This window comes from Mesoplodon bidens (genome assembly GCF_964165515.1).
Source record: "Mesoplodon bidens genome assembly, chromosome: 2".
In the NCBI taxonomy this organism is placed as follows: domain Eukaryota; kingdom Metazoa; phylum Chordata; class Mammalia; order Artiodactyla; family Ziphiidae; genus Mesoplodon; species Mesoplodon bidens.
The window spans coordinates 86,366,710-86,391,577 of record NC_138177.1 but is presented as its reverse complement, the minus strand read 5'-3'; the positions used below and the strand labels follow the sequence as shown (position 1 = coordinate 86,391,577).

General features: G+C 42.2%; 1 protein-coding gene across 3 annotated transcripts in view; it reads left to right on the top strand.

Annotated features, from left to right (window-relative positions):
- LRIG2 (leucine rich repeats and immunoglobulin like domains 2) overlaps positions 1–24,548 on the top strand; it is a 101,806-nt gene extending 77,258 nt beyond the window's left edge. For all 3 annotated transcript variants that reach the window (XM_081222419.1, XM_081222418.1, XM_081222421.1), the window contains one exon: positions 24,252–24,548. In XM_081222419.1, the coding sequence (XP_081078545.1) occupies positions 24,252–24,535 (284 nt within the window). In that variant the 3' untranslated portion in view covers positions 24,536–24,548. The remainder of the gene's footprint in view (positions 1–24,251) is intronic.
- Positions 24,549–24,868: the final 320 nt, after the last annotated feature.

Below are 24,868 nucleotides of genomic sequence, written 5' to 3'. Positions count from 1 at the left end.
CACAAACACAATCCTTGGTGTAATTAACCACTTTCTTTATGCCTGAAGATTTGTACAGCTAATCATTTGTCATCTGTTTACAAGTGCCAGGTAATATAATCTTTCAAGCATAAAAAGGCTTTTTTGAAAGACTAGCAGTCTTGTCATTGTCATATGCACATAGATAAAGGAAAACTTGTTTGGGGAATATCTTCCTTCAGCAAAGTACTTAGTTGATGAGGAAACCAAAGATTGCTTTTTTTTCTGTGTGTGTGTGTGTTTGTTTTTCAAAATAATATCTCTTCTACCAATGCACAGTATGTCTTAAGAAGGGAAGACTGCTTTTGGGAGTAGAAGAACGTGCAGAAATTCTTATACTGTAAAGCTTTAGAGTGGTCCTTGTTTTGTACAAGTGATTATTTAAGCCAAAAAGTTTTCTTGAATTTCTGATAGCAAAAAGTTTTTTGTAAACAAAAGACTTAGTGCTCTAATAAAGTGTAATGGACTAAAGCTCTTCTTTCTTTCTGCTTTCAGAAAAAAAGAAAGGCTGTCGGATTCTATCCTCTAAATTTAGTGAGGACTAGTTACATACTACATGACTTCAACCACTTAAATGAAAATAATCTATTTCTAAGTCATTGTGCATTTCAAGGGTTTTAAACTCACATAATTTCTCAGCTCTTTGCCAGGAAGTTTAGCTGAATTTCATACTGTTTTTCAATCCTAAGTTTTTCTCCCATAGGCAGCAGCACTTTTCTAGCTGTTTTATGCCATCATGCCTTTGTCTTTTTCCTTTTTAAATTGTCAGCCTCTCTTCATTTTCACTTTGAACTCCTTAAGTATCACTATTTTCTTCTCCCTTCAATTTCTTATCCATCTTCTTAATTACTAGGTTGTAGTATAATTTGTACTGGACTGACTTAGAATCACGAAACCTGATTTAGTTCCTAGCTCTGCTGCTTACTAGTTGTGTAATCAAGGGCAAGTCCCTTTACATCTCAGCCTGACTTTCTCATTTATGAAATGAGGGCATTTTACTAGATGCTTTAAAGCCCTTTCCAGCTGTAACATTCTATGAATCTGTGATCCCTCCTGGAATCAAGGAGGATTATCTACTCTAATAAAAAGCTGCTTTCATGAAATATTTTTTAGAGTAGAACAGGAGTGATGCTGCTTACTCTGACTTGAGCCAGATTTATTTCCTCTCTAGCAGGAGTAATGCTATAAGAAATCCTCATAAGGAGAAGAAATATTCAGCTTCTAAAACAGTGTCAGTAAACATAAAGAATCTTGAGTAGATTGAGAACCATCCATTGTCCTCCAGAACACCAGGTCTGAATGCTAGTATTACAGTACACCAGAGTATCAGAATCAGTTGAGAGGTGTGCCACAACTAATTTGTAACTAGTTTGTGACTTACTTACCTTTCTAATGTATTCAAGGTCATCTCTCTAATTATAGTACTCTTACTCACATTCTGATGGACTTTCTTTAGTGAAAAATGTGGAGTTAGAACAAGGCTGCAAGTGAACATCAGCTGTTACATGTGAGAGGACAAAAAACAGGCTGCAGACCAGTGCTCTAGAAAACTTAAAATACATGATTGCTGCCTCTGCTTTAGCAGTGGTCTTTCTACTGCCAGTGGTGTCAGGCTGGTCTCCCGAATAGCCAGGTTCTCTGTCAACTCGAATGGTTGAGATGTCCTCCCAGGTATTGCTAGCTTTCCTAAATAACTAAAAAACTTGCCTAAAAAACTAGTCAGGAATTTATTTAACTGTGAATAGCCTATCCCTGGTCTTAAAAAATAGTAAATTTAATAAATTCTAATCTTAGGAGTTGGAATTCCTGAAATTTTTCAGTATTGCATATGTAGAGCATATAGCAAATGCTCTACCATAAACTGGATTAGTGGCTCATCCGTGTTTCTTCCCATCAGTGTAATGTCTACCTGCCACCAATTTAATCAAAAATGTTGCAAAAGCAAGGCAAACTAAAATGTTGAGAGAAATATTGTTCCAATTACCACTTCATATCAGTAGGGATACATAAATTCTCTTAATTTGTTTGTGCCCCTCTTAGACTGATTCTGTAAGTATACCTGGAAGAAGAAATAACATTGTGCTTATACTCCAAGTCTTCCTGCCACAGAGTCTATGCCTGACCCGTTGGCTGCCTGTCACTCAGTAGCCTCTAAAGTGCTTTCCCTAGATGTAAGTTAATCTGTAGGATAGGAAATACCAGAAACTCAGCCCAGTGTGCCATTCCCTCTAATGTGCCATCTTAGAATGCTTTAAATGTGTACTTCCTCTGTAAGGTAACTATCATGTTTAAAAACAGTTGCCTTCACATTGCGCATTGGCAGGTTGTAAAAGAAACATTAAGATGTTAAGCAACTTAGACTCTATTATCCATTTTCCTAAGAAAAGGGAGAGATGATAAAAGTCTTTAGTTACTGAAAAGGTTGTCATATAAAACAAAGATTAGATTCACTCTTTTTATTCCAGTGGACAGGGGTCATATCAGTGGGGAGGAAGTTACAGGGAGATGCAGTACACGCTTGCCAATAATTCTATATAAGCTAACACTCTAACAATTAGATTTGTCTGACATTTGGAATAATCAGCCTTTCATGGAAGAAGTATATACAGAAGCTGAATAATCATCTGTTAATAGCATTGAAGAAATTTCTGCATTGAAATCAAACATGGGCAAGATGACTTTTAGCTGTCTTTCAATTTTATCATTGGAAATCTTCAGAAGTAAGACAGGCTTAAAACTTTGTCTTTCAGAACTCTTTATATACAGTAAGTGTGGAACACTTAAAAAGATTTTTTTTTTTTTAACTAAAAGATTATGTTCTTTGATTGACAAAAGGAGCCTGTTTTCTGTTAATGGCTGAAAACATGAAACTCTGGGCTTATTCTTCTGAGAAAATCTATAAGGTTCCTAACCCAAATGGTATGACCATAATAAAAACTTTTAAAGCCTATAATGTATTATAACCTTCCCTTTTACTCTTTAATTTTTATTCCTGTTTCTTTGAATCAGTGGGACTCCATTTGGAATGGGGTTGGAATTGTGATGTTCAAGTTTATATCCAGTATTTTACCCAAGTGTGTTATGGCATCTTCTTATCATTTTAATATCCACAGAAATGCCAAGAGGGTAATGGAGTATCCGAGGTAAACTGGCTGTCATTTTATGCTACAGCCTCCATTTCTTACTTTGCTTCTTGATGCAGATTACTGAAGTAATTGTGAAACAGTTGGACCTTAGAAAGTTGAGCTAAGATTTTTAGGCAACCTGTAAGTAATGTTTCATTTTTCTCTTATGTGGTCTCTTTCCCAGTTCACTGTGGCAGATGTTTTTCCCTCTTTCTTCTTCTAATTTAAAACTTTTTTGTTTGTAGTACAATCTAAGCCAACATCAGTTAGCCTTAATTTTCTTCCTTCCTTCCCCCCTTCCCCCCTTCCTCCCCCGCTTCCTCCCTTCCTCCTCATTTGTTGACAAAAATAACATGTTCTGAATTGAGATATGTTACAAGCTTCTCTTAACAAAACAACACCTGAAAGCCCACAAATCATCTGGAGGTTTTGTGGGTAGTAAGGGGTAGGGGTGTGTGTGTGTGCGTGCATGCATGGGTGAGGAGTAATATTTGGACCTGCTCCTTCAAGGTTGTGTGTTGAGTGTTTCTTAGCAATCCTAATAATCTCCACCAATAGGTGGGGTGAAAGTGAATAAAAAGCTTGATTTGAGCCTGTTTTCAAATGTAAGGAGTAGACTGATCTTTTGTCAACTCTGTCTTTAAAGAGAAATTGATCATCAGGGGGTCAAGTGCTCTTGGAATATCTTTTGGCTACTTAAAGTGGCCTCTTGATCCACTGAGAGACTACTTCTACCCTCTACTTCCCCCTGTTCTCCCTTTTTACCCCTATCAGAGGATGTCAGTCTGAGCAGCCCTGGTACTAGATGTACCTAAAGAGAGTTATAAGCCAAGTTGTTGCGTTCAGTGTGGCTATTTCCTAGTGTCTTATTTATATTTTCTCACACATGAGAATGTATATTTTATAAAGCATGTGTTTGTCTACTTGTTTGTCTACTGTAATGTGTCTTCAATAAAGCTAAAATACATTATGATTTTCTGGTCTTCTCTTGCCTAAAGGACAGGAATGAAATGGTTCATTTTTAAGTTTGTGATCCTTTTGAGAGGGTCTCCAAATAGCTGTGCAAGTTAAAATGGGAAAGAGTGGGCTTGCCTGGTGGTGCAGTGTTTGGGAGTCCACCGGCCAATGCAGGGGACGCGGGTTCATGCCCCGGTCCGGGAAGATCCCACATGCCGTGGAGCGACTGGGCCCGTGAGCCATGGCCGCTGAGCCTGCGCATCCGGAGCCTGTGCTCCGCAACGGGAGAGGCCACAACAGTGAGAGGACCGCGTACCGCAAAAAAAAAAAAAAAATGGGAGAGAGTTGCCCTTCTCTAGTTCCTGCCGTGTTTAAGAGTCACACACACAGCCTCGAGCCTGCCACTGGTGCACCCTGCACTGTGAGCTGCTCCAGGAAGGCACTGTGCACTCTCTTCTTTCTCCTTTGTGCTACCCACCAGGGTGCTGTACACTTGGCAGGATGAAAACAAACACACCTAATGGTTTGTTAGAAAACAGCGCTTTCTGCACCGAGAAGAATTTGAAGGCAGTGTTTCTCATCTGGTAAATCTTTAACAAGATACTTGAAGAATGTCAGTATTCTGGTCAGCTTCCTCACTGTACCATGTTAGGGGCTATTTCCTTTGAGTCTGTCAGCTCTTTGAAAGCTGAGCTGACAATACTGATCCCATTGTCACCTGTGCTGCACTTTATTCTTTATGAGGCACATCCCACAGACATTATTTTATTTTTGACTCTCACAGCACTCATAAGATGTAGATTGGGCAGAGGATTTTAATCTCCACTTTTTGTAGTTAACAAAAGTGGCTCAGATTATCACCTACACAATGTCAAAAAGCTCTTAAAGCCCGAATTTGAATGCAGAATTTCTGACTCATATTCAGGATTTTCCCCACTGTGATACCTTCCAGTTCTGAACAGAGTATTATGTCTCCAGTCTTTATAAACATTGGAATAAAAGCCTCTGGACATTGATCACTTTCAATATGGTGAAAGTCTGGACTGGAATGTATACTGGAAGTTGATTTTTACTTTATTCCTGACTATCGTTTTCTTACTAGGTGGAATGAAGAAAAATGCCATGGTTTTTCATATTTTTTGTTTTGAAGTGAGATGTACTAGGGCCCAAGTAGTAGGGTCCTGCTGAGTTGTGAAAGATATTTATTCACACTCAGGTATTTAGAAGCTTGTAACCTAGTGCTGAAGTTGTCTGTGCTGCAGGGCCAGTTGCCATGGACCAGTACTTTTGTAAAATATAATAAGAATGAATTTCTAGAAAAATAAAGGACACGAAATAAAAGTGTAAAGTTTTTATTATAGATTTAACATATAAAAGTATTCTGTCAAACTGCTGTTAAAGTTTCTAAGTGCTTATTCTGTGCTTTGTCATGAACTGTAGCAAAGAGTTGGCAGATAGGCAAGATCTGCAGACTATTTTTGGAGTAGCACTGCTGCAACCATGTAGTAACATGGTTATGTGTCATGATGGGGGTTGGTCTTGCTCATTTCTGGAGGTTCCCTTTAAACTTGCTGGTTTGCAGTGGTTGAAACGGAGAACTAGGCTTCTGTCTAGAGTCTTCCCTGACTAGAAGTAACAATTACAACACCTTTCAGCTCAGCTACCTCCCCCTGCTCTAAAGCTCCTCACTTGTGTGGTAGAGTCCTTTGTAGATGCTGCTTGTGTTCCAGTCCTGTTGTCTTTCTTGCCAGTGCTTTCAGGATGGGCTGCCTGTGACTTTTGTTGTAGGGGAAATTCTGTCATCAGATAGGCTAAGGAAAGCAGAAGTACAGGGGTGGTCATACTGGGAAGGAGATGGTTTGATGCTCTGGGGGTCTGATGTGGACTTGTGTAATCAAGGCTCTGTTGGGGATGTTCCATCTGCCACCTCTGCTGCTTTGTTCAGCCAATCAAGAAATCTTGAAATCTCTAGGACCAAGTTTGGTCACTTTGTTTATTTAGTTCACAGGCCATCATCAAGGCCAGTTGCCAGAGCTCTTTGACAAAAAGAGACAAGTAGGAAGCATTAATCACAATTATTGCTAGGAACAAATAATGCAAAATTAGCAAATATATTCTGCCTACCCCTTCCAGGTATTGTTAAGCACTTTACATACTCAGCACTTTATCTTCACAATAGTGGTTTGAGGGAGGTAGTCTTATTCCCATTTTACAGATGTTGAAACAAGCAACTTGGCCAAAATCACATAATTAGCAGGCAGCAGAACCAGGAGTTGAAATTATGCTTTATGATTCCAAAGCACAGGTTCTTTCCCCATGTCAAAGAAAGGAAAAAATGTGAGCTTTCATCAAGACCCTACTTTGTCATTTAGTCTTTGTTATGGGCTGAACTCCGTGCCCTTCAAATTCCAGGCCCCTCAAATCGAAGCCCTGATCTCTGGTACCTCAGAATGCGACTGTATAAGATCATTAAAGGTAATTAAATTAAAATGAGGTCTTTAGGGTAGGCCCTAATCTAATATGACCAGTGTCATCATAAGAAGAAGGAAATTTGGGCAGCAAACCTGCATGTGCACAGAAGAAAGACCATGTGCGAGAAGGACACAGCAAGAAAGCAGCCATCTGCAGGCAAATGAGAGACCTCAGAAGAAATCAGAGCTGCTGACACATTGACTTTGGACTTCCAGACTTCAGAACTGTGAAAAAATAAGTTTCTGTCATTTAGGCCATGCAGTCTGTGGTATTTTGTTACAGTAGCCTGAGCAAACTAAATACAGCCTTACAATAACCCAGACAGGTTGGCAGAATTTTCTTATAACTCAGGCTAAATGAGTTGCTTACAGTCACATGATCTGAAGCCCATGGTCTTCTGCTGAGCTGCTGCTGCTTCTCTCACCCCAGTCAATGCTTTGTATACTGAAATGCACTGTAGAGAAACTGGAAATGAAACTGATGAACATGCTGGCATGCTTGCAGTTCTGAAGCACCACAAATCCCCAGCCACACAAGGGTTCAAACAAAAGGGACTGCAGCACTGCACGATGCTTTGCCAGAACACAAAAAACTGACACGTGTTTACAGCATAAATGATTGTAAGTTGAGTGCATCTGGGAACAAAGAAGCAAAGGATTTGGAGCATTCAAGAGTAAGTGCTTTTAAGCTTCTATTTTATTCTTCTCTCCCAAGGAGAAACCGGCTTTTTAAATCAACAAGTACAACCCCATATGTGGAATGAGTGGCTGCTCTTGAGTCATATGCCAGATCAAATAGTTTAATTGTGTGTCCCTTTAAATGTTCCATCAAAGCCTATGTGAATTCCTCTCTCTCAAAAACAATAGGCATCCACCAGAGGGCTGACAGCAGAAGCAAGAAGAACTACAATCCTGCAGCCTGTGGAACAAAAACCACATTCACAGAAAGATAGACAAGATGAAAAGGCAGAGGGTTCTGTACCAGATCAAGGAACAAGATAGGGCTTCCCTGGTGGTGCAGTGGTTGAGAGTCCGCCTGCCGATGCAGGGGACACGGGTTCGTGCCCCGGTCCGGGAAGATCCCACATGCCGCGGAACGGCTGGGCCCGTGAGCCATGGCCGCTGAGCCTGGGCGTCCGGAGCCTGTGCTCCGCAACGGGAGAGGCCACAACAGTAAGAGGCCCGCGTACCGCGCACACACACACACACACACACAAAAGGAACAAGATAAAACCCCAGAAAAACAACTAAATGAAGTGGAGATAGGCAACCTTCCAGAAAAAGAATTCAGAATCATGATAGTAAACATGATCCAGGACCTCAGAAAAAGAATGGAGGCAAAGATCGAGAAGATGCAAGAAATGTTTAACAAAGACCTAGAAGAATTAAAGAACAAACAGATGAACAATACAATAACTGAAATGAAAAATACACTAGAAGGAAACAATAGCAGAATAACTGAGGCAGAAGAATGGCTAAGTGACCTGGAAGACAGAATGGAGGAATTCACTGCTGTGGAACAGAATAAAGGAAAAAGAATGAAAAGAAGACAGACTAAGAGAACTCCGGGACAACATTAAACGCAGCCACATTCGCATTATAGGGGTCTCAGAAGGAGAAGAGAGAGAGAAAGGACCCGAGAAAATATTTGAGGAGATTATAGTTGAAAACTTCCCTAACATGGGAAAGGAAATAGCCACCCAAGTCCAGGAAGCGCAGAGAGTCCCATAAGGGATAAACCCAAGGAGGAACACGCCGAGACACATAATAATCAAACTGACAAAAATTAAAGACAAAGAAAAATTATTGAAAGCAGCAAAGGAAAAATGACATATTACACACAAGGGAACTCCCATAAGGTTAACAGCTGAATTCTCAGCAGAAACTCTACAAGCCAGAAGGCAGTGGCATGATATACTTAAAGTGATGAAAGGGAAGAACCTACAACCAAGATTACTCTACCCAGCAAGGATCTCATTCAGATTTGATGGAGAAACCAAGAGCTTAACAGACAAGCAAAAGCTAAGAAAATTCAGCACCACCGAAGCAGCTCTACAACAAATGCTAAAGGAACTTCTCTAACTACGAAACACAAGAGAAGAAAAGGACCTAAAAAAACAAATGCAAAACAATTAAGAAAATGGTCATAGGAACATACATATCGATAATGACCTTAAACGTGAATGGATTAAATGCTCTAACCAAAAGACACAGGCTTGCTGAATGGATACAAGAACAAGACCCATATATATGCTGTCTACGAGAGACCCACTTCAGACCTAGGGACACATACAGACTGAAAGTGAGGGGATGGAAAAAGATACCCCATGCAAATGGAAGTCGAAAGCTGGAGTAGCAATACTCATATCATATAAAATAGACTTTAAAATAAAGAATGTTACAAAAGACAAGGAAGGACACTACATAATTTTCAAGGGATCAATCCAAGAAGAAAATATAACAATTATAAATATACATGCACCCAACATAGGAGCACCTCAATACATAAGGCAACTACTAACAGTAATAAAAGAGGAAATCAACAGTAACACAATATTAGTGGTGGACTTTAACACCTCACTTACACCAATGGACAGATCATCCAAACAGAAAATTAAGGAAACAGAAGCTTTAAATGACACAATAGACCAGATAGATTTAATTGATACTTAGAGGACATTCCATCCAAAAAGAGCAGATTACACATTCTTCTCAAGTGGGCACAGAACATTCTCTAGGATAGATCACATCTTGGGTCACAAATCAAGGCTCAGTAAATTTAAGAAAATTGAAATCATATCAAGCATCTTTTCTGACCACAACGCTATGAGATTAGAAATCAATTACAGGGAAAAAAATGTAAAAAACACAAACACATGGAGGCTAAACAATATGTTACTAAATAACCAAGAGATCACTGAAGAAATCAAAGAGGAAATCAAAAAATACCTAGGGACAAATGACAATGAAAACACGACGGTCCAAAACCTAAGGGATGCAGCAAAAGCAGTTCTAAGAGGGAAGTTTATAGCAATACAAGCTTACCTCAAGAAACAAGCAAAATCTCAAACAATCTAATGTTACACCTAAGGGAACTAGAGAAAGAAGAACAAGCAAAACCCAAAGTTAGCAGAAGAAAGAAATCATAAAGATCAGAGCAGAAATAAATGAAATAGAGACAAAACAATAGCAAAGATTAAAAAAACTAAAAGCTGGTTCTTTGAGAAGATAAACAAAATTGATAAACCATTAGCCAGACTCATCAAGAAAAAGAGGAAGAGGATTCAAATCAATAAAATTGGAAATGAAAAAGAAGTTACAACAGACACTGCAGAAATACAAACATCCTAAGAGAGTACTACAAGCAACTCTATGCCTATAAAATGGACAACCTAGAAGAAATGGACAAATCCTTAGAAAAGTGTAACCTTCCAGGACTGAACCAGGAAGAAATAGAAAATATGAACAGACCAATCACAAGTAATGAAATCGAAACTGTGATTAAAAATCTTGCAACAGGGGCTTCCTGGGTGGCGCAGTGGTTGAGAGTCCGCCTGCTGATGCAGGGGACACGGGTTCTTGCCCTGGTCTGGGAAGATCCCACGTGCCACGGAGCGGCTGTGCTGGTGAGTCATGGCCATTGAGCCTGTGCGTCTGGAGCCTGTGCTCCGCAATGGGAGAGGCCACAATAGTGAGAGGCCTGCGTACCGCCAAAAAAAAAAAAATTTTTTTTTAATTTAAAAAAAGTCTTGCAACAAACAAAAGTCCAGGACCAGATGGCTTCACAGGTGAATTTGATCAAATATTTAGAGAAGAGCTAACACCCATCCTTCTCAAGTTCTTCCAAAAAATTGCAGAGGGGCTTCCCTGGTGGCGCAGTGGTTGAGAGTCCGCCTGCCGATGCAGGGGACACGGGTTCGTGCCCTGGTCTGGGAAGATCCCACATGCTGCGGAGTGGCTAGGCCCGTGAGCCATGGCTGCTGAGCCTGCACATCCGGAGCCTGTGCTCAGCAACGGGAGAGGCCACAACAGTGAGAGGCCCGCGTACTGCCAAAAAAAAAAAAAAAAATTGCAGAGGAAGGAAGACTCCCAAAGTCATTCTCTGAGGTCACCATCACCATGATACCAAAACCAGACAAAGATACTACAAAAAAAGAAAATTACAGAACAATATCACTGATGAATATAGATGCAAAAATCCTCAAGAAAATACTAGCAAATAGAATCCAACAACACATTAAAATGATCAAAGTGAGATTTATCCCAGGGATGCAAGGATTCTTCAGTATATGCAAATCACTCAGTGTGATACACCATATTAACAAATTGCAGAATGAAAACCATATGACCATCTCAATAGATGCAGAAAAAGCTTTTGACAAAATTCAACACCCATTTATGATAAAAACTCCAGAAAGTGGGCATAGAGGGAACCTACCTCAACATAATAAAGGCCATATATGACAAACCCACAGCAAACATCATTCTCAATGGTGAAAAACTGAAAGCATTTCCTCTAAGATCAGGAATGAGAGAAGGATGTCCACTCTCACCACTCATATTCAACATAATTTTGGAAGTCCTAGCCATGGCAATGAGAGAAGAAAAAGAAATAAAAGGAATACAAATTGGAAAAGAAGAAGTAAAACTGTTACTGTTTGCAGATGACATGACACTATACATAGAGAATCCTAAAGATGCCACCAGAAAACTACTAGAGCTAATCAATGAATTTGGTAAAGTTGCAGGATACAAAATTAATGCACAGAAATCTCTTGCATTCCTATACACTAATGATGAAAAATCTGAAAGAGAAATTAAGGAAACACTCCCATTTACCATTGCAACAAAAGAATAAAATATCTAGGAATAAGCCTACCTAAGGAGACAGAAGACCTGTATGCAGAAAACTATAAGATACTGATGAAAGAAATTAAAGATGCTATCAACAGATGGGGAGATATACCATGTTCTTGGATTGGAAGAATCAATATTGTGAAAATGACTATACTACCCAAAGCAATCTATGGATTCAATGCAATCCCTATCAAATTACCAATGGCATTTTTTACAGAACTAGAACAAAAAAATCTTAAAATTTGTATGGAGACACAAAAGACCCCGAATAGCCAAAGCAGTCTTGAGGGAAAAAAGCGGAGCTGGAGGAATCAGACTCCCTGACTTCAGACTATACTACAAAGCTACAGTAATCAAGACAATATGGTACTGGCACAAAAACAGAAATATGGATCAACGGAATAGGATAGAAAACCCAGAGATAAACCCACACACCTATGGTCAACTAATCTATGACAAAGGAGGCAAGGATATACAGTGGAGAAAAGACAGTCTCTTCAATAAGTAGTGCTGGGAAAACTGGACAGCTACATGTAAAAGAATGAAATTAGAACACTCCCTAACACCATACACAAAAATAAACTCAAAATGGATTAGAAACCTAAATGTAAGACCAGACACTATAAAACTCTTAGAGGAAAATATAGGAAGAACACTCTTTGACATAAATCACAGCAAGATATTTTTTGATCCACCTCCTAGAGTAATGGAAATAAAAACAAAAATAAACAAATGGGACCTAATGAAACTTCAAAGCTGTTGCAAAGCAAAGGAAACCATAAACGAGACGAAAAGACAGCCCTCAGAATGGGAGAAAGTATTTGCAAACGAATCAATGGACAAAGGATTAATCTCCAAAATATATAAGTAGTCATGCAGCTCAATATCAAAAAAACAAACAACCCAATCCAAAAATAAGCACAAGACCTAAATAGACATTTCTCCAAAGAAGACATACAGATGGCCAAGAAGCACATGAAAAGCTGCTCAACATCACTAATTATTTGAGAAATGCAAATCAAAACTGCAGTGAAGTATCACCTCACACTAGTTAGAATGGGCATCATCAGAAAATCTACAAACAACAAATGCTGGAGAGGCTGTGGAGAAAAAGGAACCCTCTTGCACTGTTAGTGGGAATGTAAATTGATAGAGCTACTATGGAGAACAGTATGGAGGTTCCTTTAAAAACTAAAAATAGAATTACCATATGATCCAGCAATCCCACTACTGGGCATATACCCAGAGAAAACCATTATTCAAAAAGACACATGCACCCCAATGTTTATTGCAGCACTATTTACAATAGCCAGGTCATGGAAGCAACCTAAATGCCCATCAACAGACGAATGGATAAAGAAGATGTGGTACATATATACAATGGAATATTACTCAGCCATAAAAAGGAATGAAATTGGGTCTTTTGTAGAGACGTGGATGGAGCTAGAGACTGTCATACTGAGTTAAGTTAGGCCGAAAGAGAAAGACAAATATCATATATTAACGCATATATGTGGAACCTAGAAAAATGGTACAGATGAACTGGTTTGTAGGGCAGAAATTGAGACATATATGTAGAGAACAAACTTATGGACACCAAGGGGGGAAAGTGGCGGGGGGGTGGGGGTGTGTGTGTGATCAATTTGGAGATTGGGATTGACATGCATACACTGATGTATATAAAATTGATAACTAATAAGAACCTGCTGTATAAAAAAATAAACATAAATATAATAAAAAATACAAAAAAAACCCCCAAAACAATAGGCATGTGGTTAAGGTCAGCAGTGATAGAGGGTAGCTTGAATTATTTATTCTTCTCAGCAAGTTCCAGAGACAGGTGCACGAGTATATGTTCCATGCCACAAATAGCTAGTGCAGAGAAGAAATACAGTTATCATCAAACAGTGAATTACTGCTGCTTCCACGGCCCTGTTCTTTATACAGATAACCTGGGTCTGGTTCAGGGACCACACCAATGAGCTCTTCCTGAAAAAAGAACTTAAGATTCAAGTGTGTAAATGTTCATTGCAGCTCTATTTACAATAACCAGGACATGGAAGCAACCTAAGTGTCCATCGACAGATGAATGGATAAAGAAGATGTGGCACATATGTACAATGGAATATTACTCAGCTGTAAAAAGAAACGAAATTGAGTTATTTGTAGTGAGGTGTATGGACCTAGAGTCTGTCATACAGAGTTAAGTAAGTCCGAAAGAGAAAAACAAAAATCTGTATGCTAACATACATATATATGGAATCTAAAAAAAAAAAAGCATTCTGAAGAACCTAGTGACAGGACAGGAATAAAGACACAGATGTAGAGAATGGACATGAGGACATGGGGAGGGGGAAGGGTAAGCTGGGATGAAGTGAGAGAGTGTCATGGACATATATACACAACCAAATGTAAAATAAATAGGTAGTGGGAAGCAGCCGAATAGCACAGGGAGATCAGCTCAGTGCTTTGTGACCACCTCGGGGGGGTGGGATAGGGAGGGTGGGAGGGAGGTGCAAGAGGGAGGGGATATGGGGATATATATTTATACATATAGCTGATTCACTTTGTTATACACCAGAAACTGACACAACTTGTAAAGCAATTATACTCCAATAAAGATGTTAAAAAAGATTCAGGTGTGTAATGTTGAGAACTTTTGACTTTTAGAGAAGCACAAAATCACAATAAGTTCCAGATTTTGGGGAAAAGCAATGCATCATGTTGGCAGGAGTTTGGCATCCTGGGCCCCACTTCTCCATAGCACCAGTTTTCTCTGACACCTTAGTCACCTGTCTTACCTCTGAGTATGTACCATTTCCTGAAGACCCTTTGAGCTGGAAAGACTTTAATACCCAGGGAGGCAAGTAGTTTGAAAACTACCTCCTCATCTTCCCCTGATGAATGTCTTGGTGTTTCTTCCTTTGGGTAGTCTTAATTTAGAGAAGGCCCTAAGAACTGGCTGGGTATATTTCTTCCCCCCAGGAAAGGGATTCTATGCAGAGAAATTCCAATTTACAGAGATAACTGGTTCATTTTCCCCAGGAGTCCTTTTTTGTGTCTAATTCAAGTTCTAGCATATGTAAGATCTGTTAGTGAAATGGTTACTGGGGGTAGTGAAAGAATTTAAGAATGGCATAGAATTTCTTCTGTAGCTCTTGAAGGCTTTTAGAATACCTTTGGTTTAAAAAGCAAGCCTGTTTTCTTTCTGTCCCCACTAAACCTCCGGTCCTGAATGTTTTCTTCCATATTGATCATCCTACTCTTCCCCCACCCATCCAGTAAGAGAGTTTGGGCAGAAGAAACAAGAAACTAAACTCCTAAGTCCTGCATCTGCCATCCATGGTGGAAATGCCCTCTTTCAAGCTAGGCCGTGTCTGTGGTTTTCTGCAGAGACAGATGACTAGTATATGAGGATTCCCTATGAACAGCCAAAATTTGAGTTTCCCTGGGCCCTGCATTTACTATGTGGTTTTTAAGTCACTGATTTGGACTTTGATGTAGAACAGAGCTGTTCCAATCCTACCTTCACCTCTTACAAGTTGTAAAAGCTTAAGCCAGTTCCTTGTACATTGTTCTCCTTTTCTGTAAAGTGGAAAGAATCATGCATACCTTGTACGGTTATTGGGAGGAGCTAATGCATTTAAAGTTCTAAGCACGGTGCCCAGCACAGCTCAACAAACGTTCACTATTGGCTATTGTTATGGGCACTCAGAAAGGAGCCCTCTCCTCCGCTCCTGTCCCGTCCCGTCCCCTCCCCTCCCTTCCCCTCTTCTCCATTCTATTCCCCTCCCCTTCCCATCCCATCCCATCTGGAACAGCTCAAGATGGGGAATGTCAGCAGTTTCCCCAGAGTCATTTCAGGGGTATCCCTGGAGATTTGGGTTCCTAGCTAGATTTTATTTAGAAACAAGATACAATCTCCTGGGGCTTCCCTGGTGGCGCAGTGGTTGAGAATCTGCCTGCTCATGCAGGGGACATGGGTTCGACCCCTGCTCTGGGAAGATCCCACATGCTGCGGAGCAACTAGGCCCGTGAGCCACAACTACTGAGCCTGCGCGTCTGGAGCCTGTGCTCTGCAACAAGAGAGGCCGCGATAGTGAGAGGCCTGCGCACCGCGATGAAGAGTGGCCCCCGCTTGCCACAACTAGAGAAAGCCCTCACACAGAAACGAAGACCCAAGACAACCAAAAAAATAAATAAATAAACAAATGTGGGGTTTAAAAAAAAAGAAAAGAATTTTAAAATATTAGGAAAAACTGAAATTATAGTATTAAAAAAAAAAGATACAATCTCCTGAAACTGATTAAATGAAAAGTGCCTTCAGCTAGGAACCAGTTGGACTGGGATTCTGATCAGCTCTGCCACTCAGAGCTGTGATCTTGGGAAGTCACTTAACTGCTGGGTCTTGATATCATCTGCCAAGGGAGCATTTGGACTGTCATCAGATGCTCTCAGAGGTCCCTTCCAGCTCTGAAATACTGTAATTTTTCTGGGTGAAGAGACCATCCTCACCACTGTCCCTATTGTGCCTTTGTTTCTTCCAATTTTTGTTTAGTTGTTCTCCTTCTCTCTCCAGGAGGAAACTCACTTTATCAGAGAATAATAATTACAGCACTTGCATGGGATTTTTTAGGGGACAAAGAGCCTGTCTAGCTTAAATGAAAGGAATGAAGTGGGAAACAAAATCAAAAGAAGTCTTTTTGTTTAATTGAGAAACATTGAGCCTCCCAGAAAGTGTATTGTGTGAACTGACCTCCAGTGAGCATTATTTCTGAATGAGGGTCATCCTTGGTCTACAAATTCCACCTTAAAGTGTAGTCCTAATGACTGTGTAAGAATTCCTGCAACAATCTGTGGCAAACTGAATTGCTTTTCAGAATATTCTCTTCAGTACTTAAATACATTCACTTCATGCCAAGAGAGATGGTGACCTTGGGAAAACTGGAAGCAGAGCATTTGAATTCAAATCTTGGCTACTTCACTTACAGGAAAATTACTCACCTTCTTTTAGCCTCCACTTCTTTCTCTGCAAGGCAGCAATGATAATAATACTCATCTCAGGATCTCACATCGAGATTGCTCTGAACACCAAGTGGAATTGTTTCTACCAGGGAGAAGCAAATTTCAGTTTTAGTAAATCTAACTTATTTGAGAGTATAGGTGAAGGAAATGACAACTTCACTTCCTCTGGGCTCTTTGGCCAGTCAGTGGACTGCAGTTTATCCATGAGAAACAGCTGTAGCTTTTTAATGGATCCTAGTTTTCCCCAGGCTCCTCAGGGTTTACCCTGAGTTTGAATTGTCCTTGGTGTGAAGAGGGACCAGCAGCTGCTTGCAGGCAAAGACGTGTTGTCGCCCCTGTGGGTATTCTGTGGATACTGCACATAGTGCCATCTTTAAGCAGCATAAACTAGGACGCTTTGATGGACAATGAGAGCTTGAATATTTTATGTATCTTGTTTTCCAATTATACTTGAGTTCAGTAAGCTCAGTAGTAGGAAACTAAATTGCAGGTCTGGCAGAAGATTGAAGAGAAAAACCTAAAGTAAGAGGGTTAAAAAAAAAACTCCTTGCTCAGTTTGAGAGCTTTGGCTTACTTTTCTTGATACTTTTCTGCTACCATCTGGCTTGAATTTTCTTCAGGCAAAAATAACTCTGTACTGATTTTGAAGTATTGGCTTATCTTTGATGCCTTTGTAGACTCACCCAGCTACTTCTGAATAAATGGGCCACGATAAATGTGTGTTCACGCTCAGTGTAGGGTAGCTGATTCCAGAAATGTAAGCAGAATCAGCAAAGTCTCCCCAAGAGGAGGACTTACCCACTGAAAAACCATTTTCCCAAGCTAGCCAGAGAGTCAGAACTTTGGGGTAGGAGAGGAGTAGCAGGTGGTTGGGGTCCGGGCTGCAGGGCAAACTGGAGGGTTTTCTTGGCGTGTTTGCTCTGCGGGTCTAGAATTTACAGTATGTGAGAAACAGTGACATTCTCACACTGGTCCCTAGCCATGGAGGAAACCCTGTCCGGTGAGAAGCTGAGACGTTTCAGCTCCTGACTCAGCAGACGACAGGGGGCCTGGTGAAGGGACTGTTGGGCTCCTCTTACTGGTCCTCTGCCGTTTTCTTGCCTTTTAGTCCTTTTAACATCTCTTTTCCGCGTTTCCCCCTGCCAAGGCAAATTTTGAAACGTACCTACAAGTCGTTTGAGCTAGAGCTGGCCTCTAGGTGGCACTTCAGCACAGAGAATGGCAGTGGCTGGCGTCACCTCGGGCCAACATTTCTCAGGGATATTCATTATATAAGGCGATTCATGAGAATCGGGCTCCTCGGGTTGCACAATAGAGGGGAGACCTGGCCTTTGTCACGTTCAGGATACAACCCTGAAGAGATCACGGGTGGCAGGGGTCCGCAAAAGCGCCTAGCTCCCGGCAGCATCACACAGGTTTAGGTTCCTGCCACGCAGAGCCCAGAGTAGCTTGGCCTGGGCAGCAAGGTTTGGGCTTGGCCGGCTGGGAGAGTGAGCCCAGGGCTTCAGGCTTTGTGCCCTCACATCCAGGAGGCCTTGCCCAGGCTCCCAGACCCAGACGGAGCACTTAGCTTGGTCAGCTGACTGCCCAAGTTCTCCAGACATGGCAGACAGTTCCTGGGTTATGGCCCTCCCCTCCTCCCAGCATACCTCATTCTCACCCTCTGCTGTTTACAAAGCACTTTCCCCTGTGTGATCTCATTTGCTGCTCACAGACTCCCAGGGAGGAGGGAGAGGGTGGGGTCCGAGAGGGTGGGGTCCGAGAGGGTGGGGCCCTCCCTTGGTTTCCGGAGCCTTGAGAGGACACAGGGCATCATAAAGACCCTTTTCCCTGTCTGTCTCTACCAGCAAATAGTGAGTTCCGTGGGGGCAGCTACTGAATTCAACTTAGTGGTTTCAGGGTTTAGCAGTGGTGCTTGGCACAGAGAGACGCTCAGAATTGTTTAATGAATGAAAAAACGTCTACAGATGAAGAAAGCAAATCAAGGGACAGTAGGTGGTAGAGTCCAGTCTAGAGGTTAGGGCTTCGGGCTTCTAGGACCAGTGACATTGCTGCACTAGGTACTAATTACATCATATTTTTTTTCCAGTCAAAAATATGGTTTGCTATTACAGGGACCTATGCAGATCTGTCTGCACGTCTGGCATTCAAGAACATGAACATTGTAAGCTGGGTCAGGCACTGGGGCCCCAGTCTGCTATCTGTCAAGGGGACACCAGGAGATGCGGGTGGGTCTGGGGGGAGTGGCTGGCCTTTGTGAGGACTTCCTTAAAAGTATGAGGGCATGTTAGGCACTCTGAGCTTCTCATCTACCAAAACCCTTCTATCGGGAATTCCCTGGTGGTCCAGTGGTTAGGACTCCACGCTCTCACTGCCAAGGACCAGGATTCAATCCCTGCTTGGGGAACCAAGATCCCACAAGGCGCACAGCGTGCCCCCCAAAACAAAACAAAACAAAAAAGCCCTTCTGTCTTTGATAGACTATCTTGGGATCAAAAGCTCCATCCAGGGCTTCCCTAGTGGCACAGTGGTTGAGAGTCCGCCTGCCGATGCAGGGGACACGGGTTCATGCCCCGGTCCGGGAAGATCCCACATGCCGCAGAGCGGCTGGGCCCGTGAGCCATGGCCGCTGAGCCTGCGCGTCCGGAGCCTGTGCTCTGCAACGGGAGAGGCCACAAAAGTGAGAGGCCCACGTACCGCAAAAAAAAAAAGGAAAAAAAAAAGCGTCATCCAGTTATTATCCACCCATCCCCCTGCCACTCCAATCTATGAATTAACACTTTCTTTGTTGTTAAATGTACATATTTCAGGTAGTTTAGGACTCTGCAATGAGACTACATGAGTTCAAGTCCTGGCTCCATCACTTCCTAGCTGCTGGCCTCGAGCAAGTCATTTAAGCTCTTTGTGCCTCTATTTCTCATCTTTGGAATGATGAGAATAAAATGTTTAATTCATAGCATTATGGTGGGGATTCAGAGAGTTAATATATAAAAAACACTTTAAACAGTCCCTGGTAATAATTAAAGGCCAGAGAGTATTTGGTTGATCTCTCTTAATTGTATTCTGGATTTGAGACTGGTTTGTGTTCACCTTATGGGGACTCTTGGTGATTTTGTAGAATTCCCTGGAATTCCTGCGTTCTAGCTGCCAGGCTCTCAGTTTGCTCCCACACAGTTAAAGCTCTTTTGAGATCTCAAGAAGAGAGAAAGTAACTTGAAATGCATTTTTCTGCTGATCGGAGCAGTGACATTATCTTTGTCTCCACAGAGCCTCCCCTGGTGGCTCCCGTTGCAGTTCAAGGGCTTTCTTCTCCACAGTGGTGCTCACCACATAGCACATAGTAGGTGTTTAATCAGCACTTATGGAAGGAGGAAAAAGAAAGGGTATACCGTGCAGAGGATAACATTAGTACAGAGTAGTTTATATGGAAAAGGTCCCTATGGAATTGAGACTTGTGCCCTAAGACCTACTGACTAAGCATTAAAATCATCAAGGAAATGTGATCAGCTTGGAGGAGAAGGAGGGGGCGGAGGAGAGAGAAGAAACCGGAGCAGCCTGCTACCTGACTGAAGATATCAGTGTTTCCAATGATGATGGTTCCATTTGTTCAGGCCAAGTTGAAAACCTTGCCGCTGCTGAGGGACATCAAAGGCATCTCCAATTGCTCTTTGCCCCAGAGATTCATCTTTCTAGGGGTAGTTTGTCGTTTGTCTGGTAGCCGCTCAGGTGCTCCACTTTATGGCTAGAGCCTATCCAGCTCACCAGACACTTCTTTGGGTTTTGGCAGGAGAAAGAGACGGGAGGTGGACAATGCTCCAGGACTGTTGAAGCCCTTCTGACCTTGGCAATCTTATTCTAATTCTTATGCCAAATTAGACTTCTAATAGAGCCTCTCCCATAGCCCAGATCCTCCAGCCTAAAAGACTTGGAATAGATAGGCTGTAACTAGAGCCTAGTTTAAGGTTCCATAGAGAGTTGAAATTGAAACTCAACAGAGCTTTTCTAGTAAACACATTAGCTATTTAATCAACTAGGTCATTGACGGTAAGTAGGACTGTCTCAACTGGCATGCCAACTTTGATTGATGGATAATACCTGCCTGGGGAACAGTGTTGAGAAGGATTCTGAATCTACATCATCACATCTGGGGCTTAGGAGCAAGTGCTGTGATCAGTCAACAGTGTCTGTCCTAGATGTGGGAAAGGGGAGTAGCCCCAAGAGGGGTAGATATTTACCTGCTAAAGTTGCTAATGAGAAGAGGAGGCTGTTTATTTGGAAGCTGGGAAAACAAAAATGTTTGAATGGCCACCCATGCTCATGTAAGTAAATCAAGACGGACCTTGAGAAATTCAACGTTGGGGGAAAATGTGGTACCAGCTCAAGAAGGAAGGCAAAGAAGGAATAAGCGTGGTGATAGACTAGTGTTCTAGTTCCACATCACTGTAGGACATTTACAGTATTCAAAAACAGCCAGATGGAGAGAGAGCAGGCATGACAACCTTAGGTGGTTGTTCTGAGTTGGAGTTCAAGACCTGGGCAGACCCCAGAATAGAAAGTCAAGTCATTGATAAGCAGGTGGAAGATCATAGAGAGTGTGTTTCCCAAGCTGACTTCCATGAATCACTTAGTATCCATGAGATGTTATCAGTATTTTGCTGTGAAAAATAGACAGTGGTGGGGAGAGGATGTTCCACAGTGTTCAAGTTTGAGAAACCCTCTGTCAAAAATATTCAAGAAAGTCAATTGTAGCCCAGGGTGGCTCTTGGCCAGAGGGGGTTCTGGAAGAGAAATGCAATAAGCTATAAAAGCAAAAATGTGGGTTGGTTTTGGTGCTGAAAGGCCTTGAATGACAGGCTGAGGAGCTAGGGTTTGATTGGTAGGCATGGAGGATTGTAGGCTGGAGATGTAATGCAATCAGAGTTGGGGTTAGGAAAATGTTGATGCCATGAAGGAGAGATTGAAGAGAGGAGAGATCGAAGGGCAGAAGATTAGCTGGGAAGCTGTTTTATGGTCCAAGCATGAGGTATTAACAGCCTAAACTAGGGCAGCAGCAGTGGGAATGGAAAGAAAGGGCCAAAATCAAAAGCCATCACACCACTAGTATGGTTGGGACCAGGCTGACTTCAAGCAGCACTCAAGGTCATGAAGGTTGTGCTGAAGGGCACCAAATAGCCTTGCTCTACAACTCTGAGAACAAAGCCCTCAGGGTTGGAGGTAGATTGCTGAGATAGAGTGTTTGATTAGGCAGAAAGTATAACTTCTCACCTCTAGGGTTGAGTAAACCCTGGGAGAGCATCAAGGGCATTAGCATTATTCTTCTGGAGCTCTCTCACAGGCAAGCGGCCATCTGCCCTGGGCCCCTAAGGTGCATGATCACTGCAAGCTCCTTTTGCTCCATGAGTCTATGATTTTAATTTAGCACATGAATATTGGAGAGGGCCTTAGAGCATAGCTAGTCAGTGGCTTTCCAACCTGACTGAACATCAAGATTCTCCAAGGAGCTCATTAAAATGCAGATTCTTGGTCTCCCTTTCCAGACTTGGATTCAATTGCCAGAATCTGGGAATCTGCATTTTATGATGTCCTGAAGCAATTTGGATGCATAGTCAAAGTTAGGAATTATTTAGTCTCTTCTCTTCATTTTGTAGGTGAGTAAACTGAGGCCCAGATTGGAGCAAGGATATGCCCAAGGCCCCAGGCCCTTGCACCAAGGCACCAGTTAGTGGCAGGGATGGACTAGTACTCCATGACTAAGGCTCCTCCTGTGTATTGTGAACTAGTACTTGGTCCCATTGCTAGTCTCTAGGCTGAGGGTTACACAGTGATTCAAAGTTCAGAAACCTTTTCCTATCACCTCCCTGCACTGTGAGACCCTCCAGGAGATGTGTTGCTTGAGTCTAGGATATACACACAAGAGTGCTGAGGGCAAAAGTCATAACAATAATAGTAGCTAACATTTACTGTGTGCCAGGCATTGTTCTAAGCACTTTGTATGTAGAACTCTTTTAATCCTCACAATAACCACATGGGTCAATAGTATCCCCATTTTACAAAAGAGGAAACTGAGGCATAGTGAGGTTAAGAGGGCAAGAAGCTGCTTTCTTTTTTCTTTTTTTGGCTGCATTGGGTCTTCGTTGCTGTGCCTGGGCTTTGTCTACTTGTGGTGAGCAGCGGGGCTACTCTTCGTTGCGGTGTGCGGACTTATTGCAGTGGTTTCTCTTGTGAAGCACAGGCTCTAGGCGTGTGGGCTTCAGTAGTTGCAGCATGCGGGCTCAGTAGTTGTGGCACGCGGGCCCTAGAACGTGCAGGCTTCAGTAGTTGCGGTGCGTGGGCTCAGTAGTCGCAGCGCGTGGGCTCTAGGGCATATGGGCTTCTGTAGTTGTGGCTTGCGGGCTCTAGTAGTTGTGGAGCACGGGCTTAGTTGCTCCACGGAATGTGGGATATTCCTGGAGCAGGGATTGAACCTGTGTCCCCTGCGCTGGCAGGCAAATTCTTAACCACTGTGCTACCAGGGTGGTCCCAAGGAGTTGCTTTCACTATGTCCTGTTCAGGTGACTGTTTTCCTTTGCCTTGGGGTGCTCCTAGCCCCTACTTCTTTTATTCTACACTCAGAGCTGGCCCCCTCCCCTGCCTCCTTGTCCCCAGGGAGCCATTCAGCACAGTGCTGAGGGAATTTGGCTACAGTGTTGCCCTCAGTGTCAGGCTCTACTATGGGCCTCCCTTTACTGAGGGGCTGCAGTCAGAGAGCCAAGCCATCAGGAGTGTTTAAGCAGCTGGCAGCATGCCCTGGCCACCAGCCCTGCCAGTCAGCCTGGAAGGGGCCTGCACGTCAGCTGGGCAGGCAGTGGGGAGAGGCTACTTCTCCTGACAGCTCCAACTTGTGCTTAGATGGGCAGGCATATATCCGGGGAATTCATTCATCCGTGCAGGAGGAGGGGCCAGAGCAGAGGTGTAGAGTTGTGTGTGGTGCCTTAAATGAGCTTTAATTGCAGCTGATACATGGCCTCAGAACTGCTGTTGAAACATTGTCTAACTCTGTTACTCAAGGCCCTTGTGTCAGGACTCACTTGATAAAAGTTCCTCTTGGGCTTAGTGAACAAAGTTTATCTCATTTGGAAGTTGGGAATACAAAGATGGTTTTCTAAATCTAGATGGACCTTGCAGGTCCTGGTGGTGAGTTCTCTTGGCTGTGTTTTTATTTTTGCAGTGGCTGCTAGGAAGCTCAGGTTTCTATCTGTTGCTTAAGTGAACACTGCATCTGATTTTGAGTTCTTGATGAAATTAACATCCCCTCTCTAGCTTTCATGGTTATTAATCTCAATCAATTTTAATTTGCCATGTTTCTAACTATAATATATGAAAGTATCAGTTTCATTGCCTCTTATCTGTTAATCTGACATTTTTAATAGGTTATTTTTGGTTGCTATTTAATTTTTATATCTTTGTTGAACTTTTTTTCATGTTATTTTCTTCTATAAACTTTTGTGCTTTATGTCCTCTCCTCATTAATCTAAGTGATATTAGTGCTTACTTATGATCTGTATAATTTCTTTAAATATTAAAATTACCCTTGTGTTGTAAAAAAATTTTTCTTTAAATTGCCCAGTAGTGTGTGTGCTTTTATTTTAAGCTACCTCAAATAGTTTACCAGAAATAGCAGGGCAGAAAAATGAATGAATGAATTAAATTTCTTATTTTTGTACCACAGTGAGTGTTTATGGAGCAGTCTTTTTTTTTTTTTTTTTTTAATTTTTTGCAGTACGCGGGCCTCTCACTGTTGTGGCCTCTCCCGTTGCAGAGCACAGACTCCGGGCGCGCAGACTCAGCGGCCACGGCTCATGGGCCCAGCTGCTCCGCGGCATGTGGGATCTTCCCGGACCGGGGTACGAACCTGTGTCCCCTGCATCGGCAGGTGGACTCTCAACCACTGCACCACCAGGGAAGCCCTGGAGCGTCTTTCTGACATTCCACTTTATCTGCATTTGGTTTCTGGTGATAAGAGCAATAGCACTGATTGAGTGGTTATTATGTGCTGGACACTGTTCTTTACACATGTTAACTTATTTCATAACAATATTATGAGGTAGGTATTATTATTATCCCCATTTTACAGATAAGAAAGCTGAGGCCCGGATTAAACAACCTGCAGTGCTCACACAGCTAGCAAATGATAGAGCCAGGATTCAAACCTAAAACCTTGAAGACTATACAGCAGTGGTTCTTAATCAAGGGGTTATTTTACCCCCCAGGGGACATAGGAAATGATTGGAAACATTTTTGGTTGTCACAACTGGGGAACTGCTCACTACTACATAGTAAATAGAGGCCAGGGAAGCTGCTAAACATTCTGCACTGCACAGGGCAAAGAATGATCTGGCTCAGATGTCAATAGTGCCAAGTTTGAGAAACCTGTGT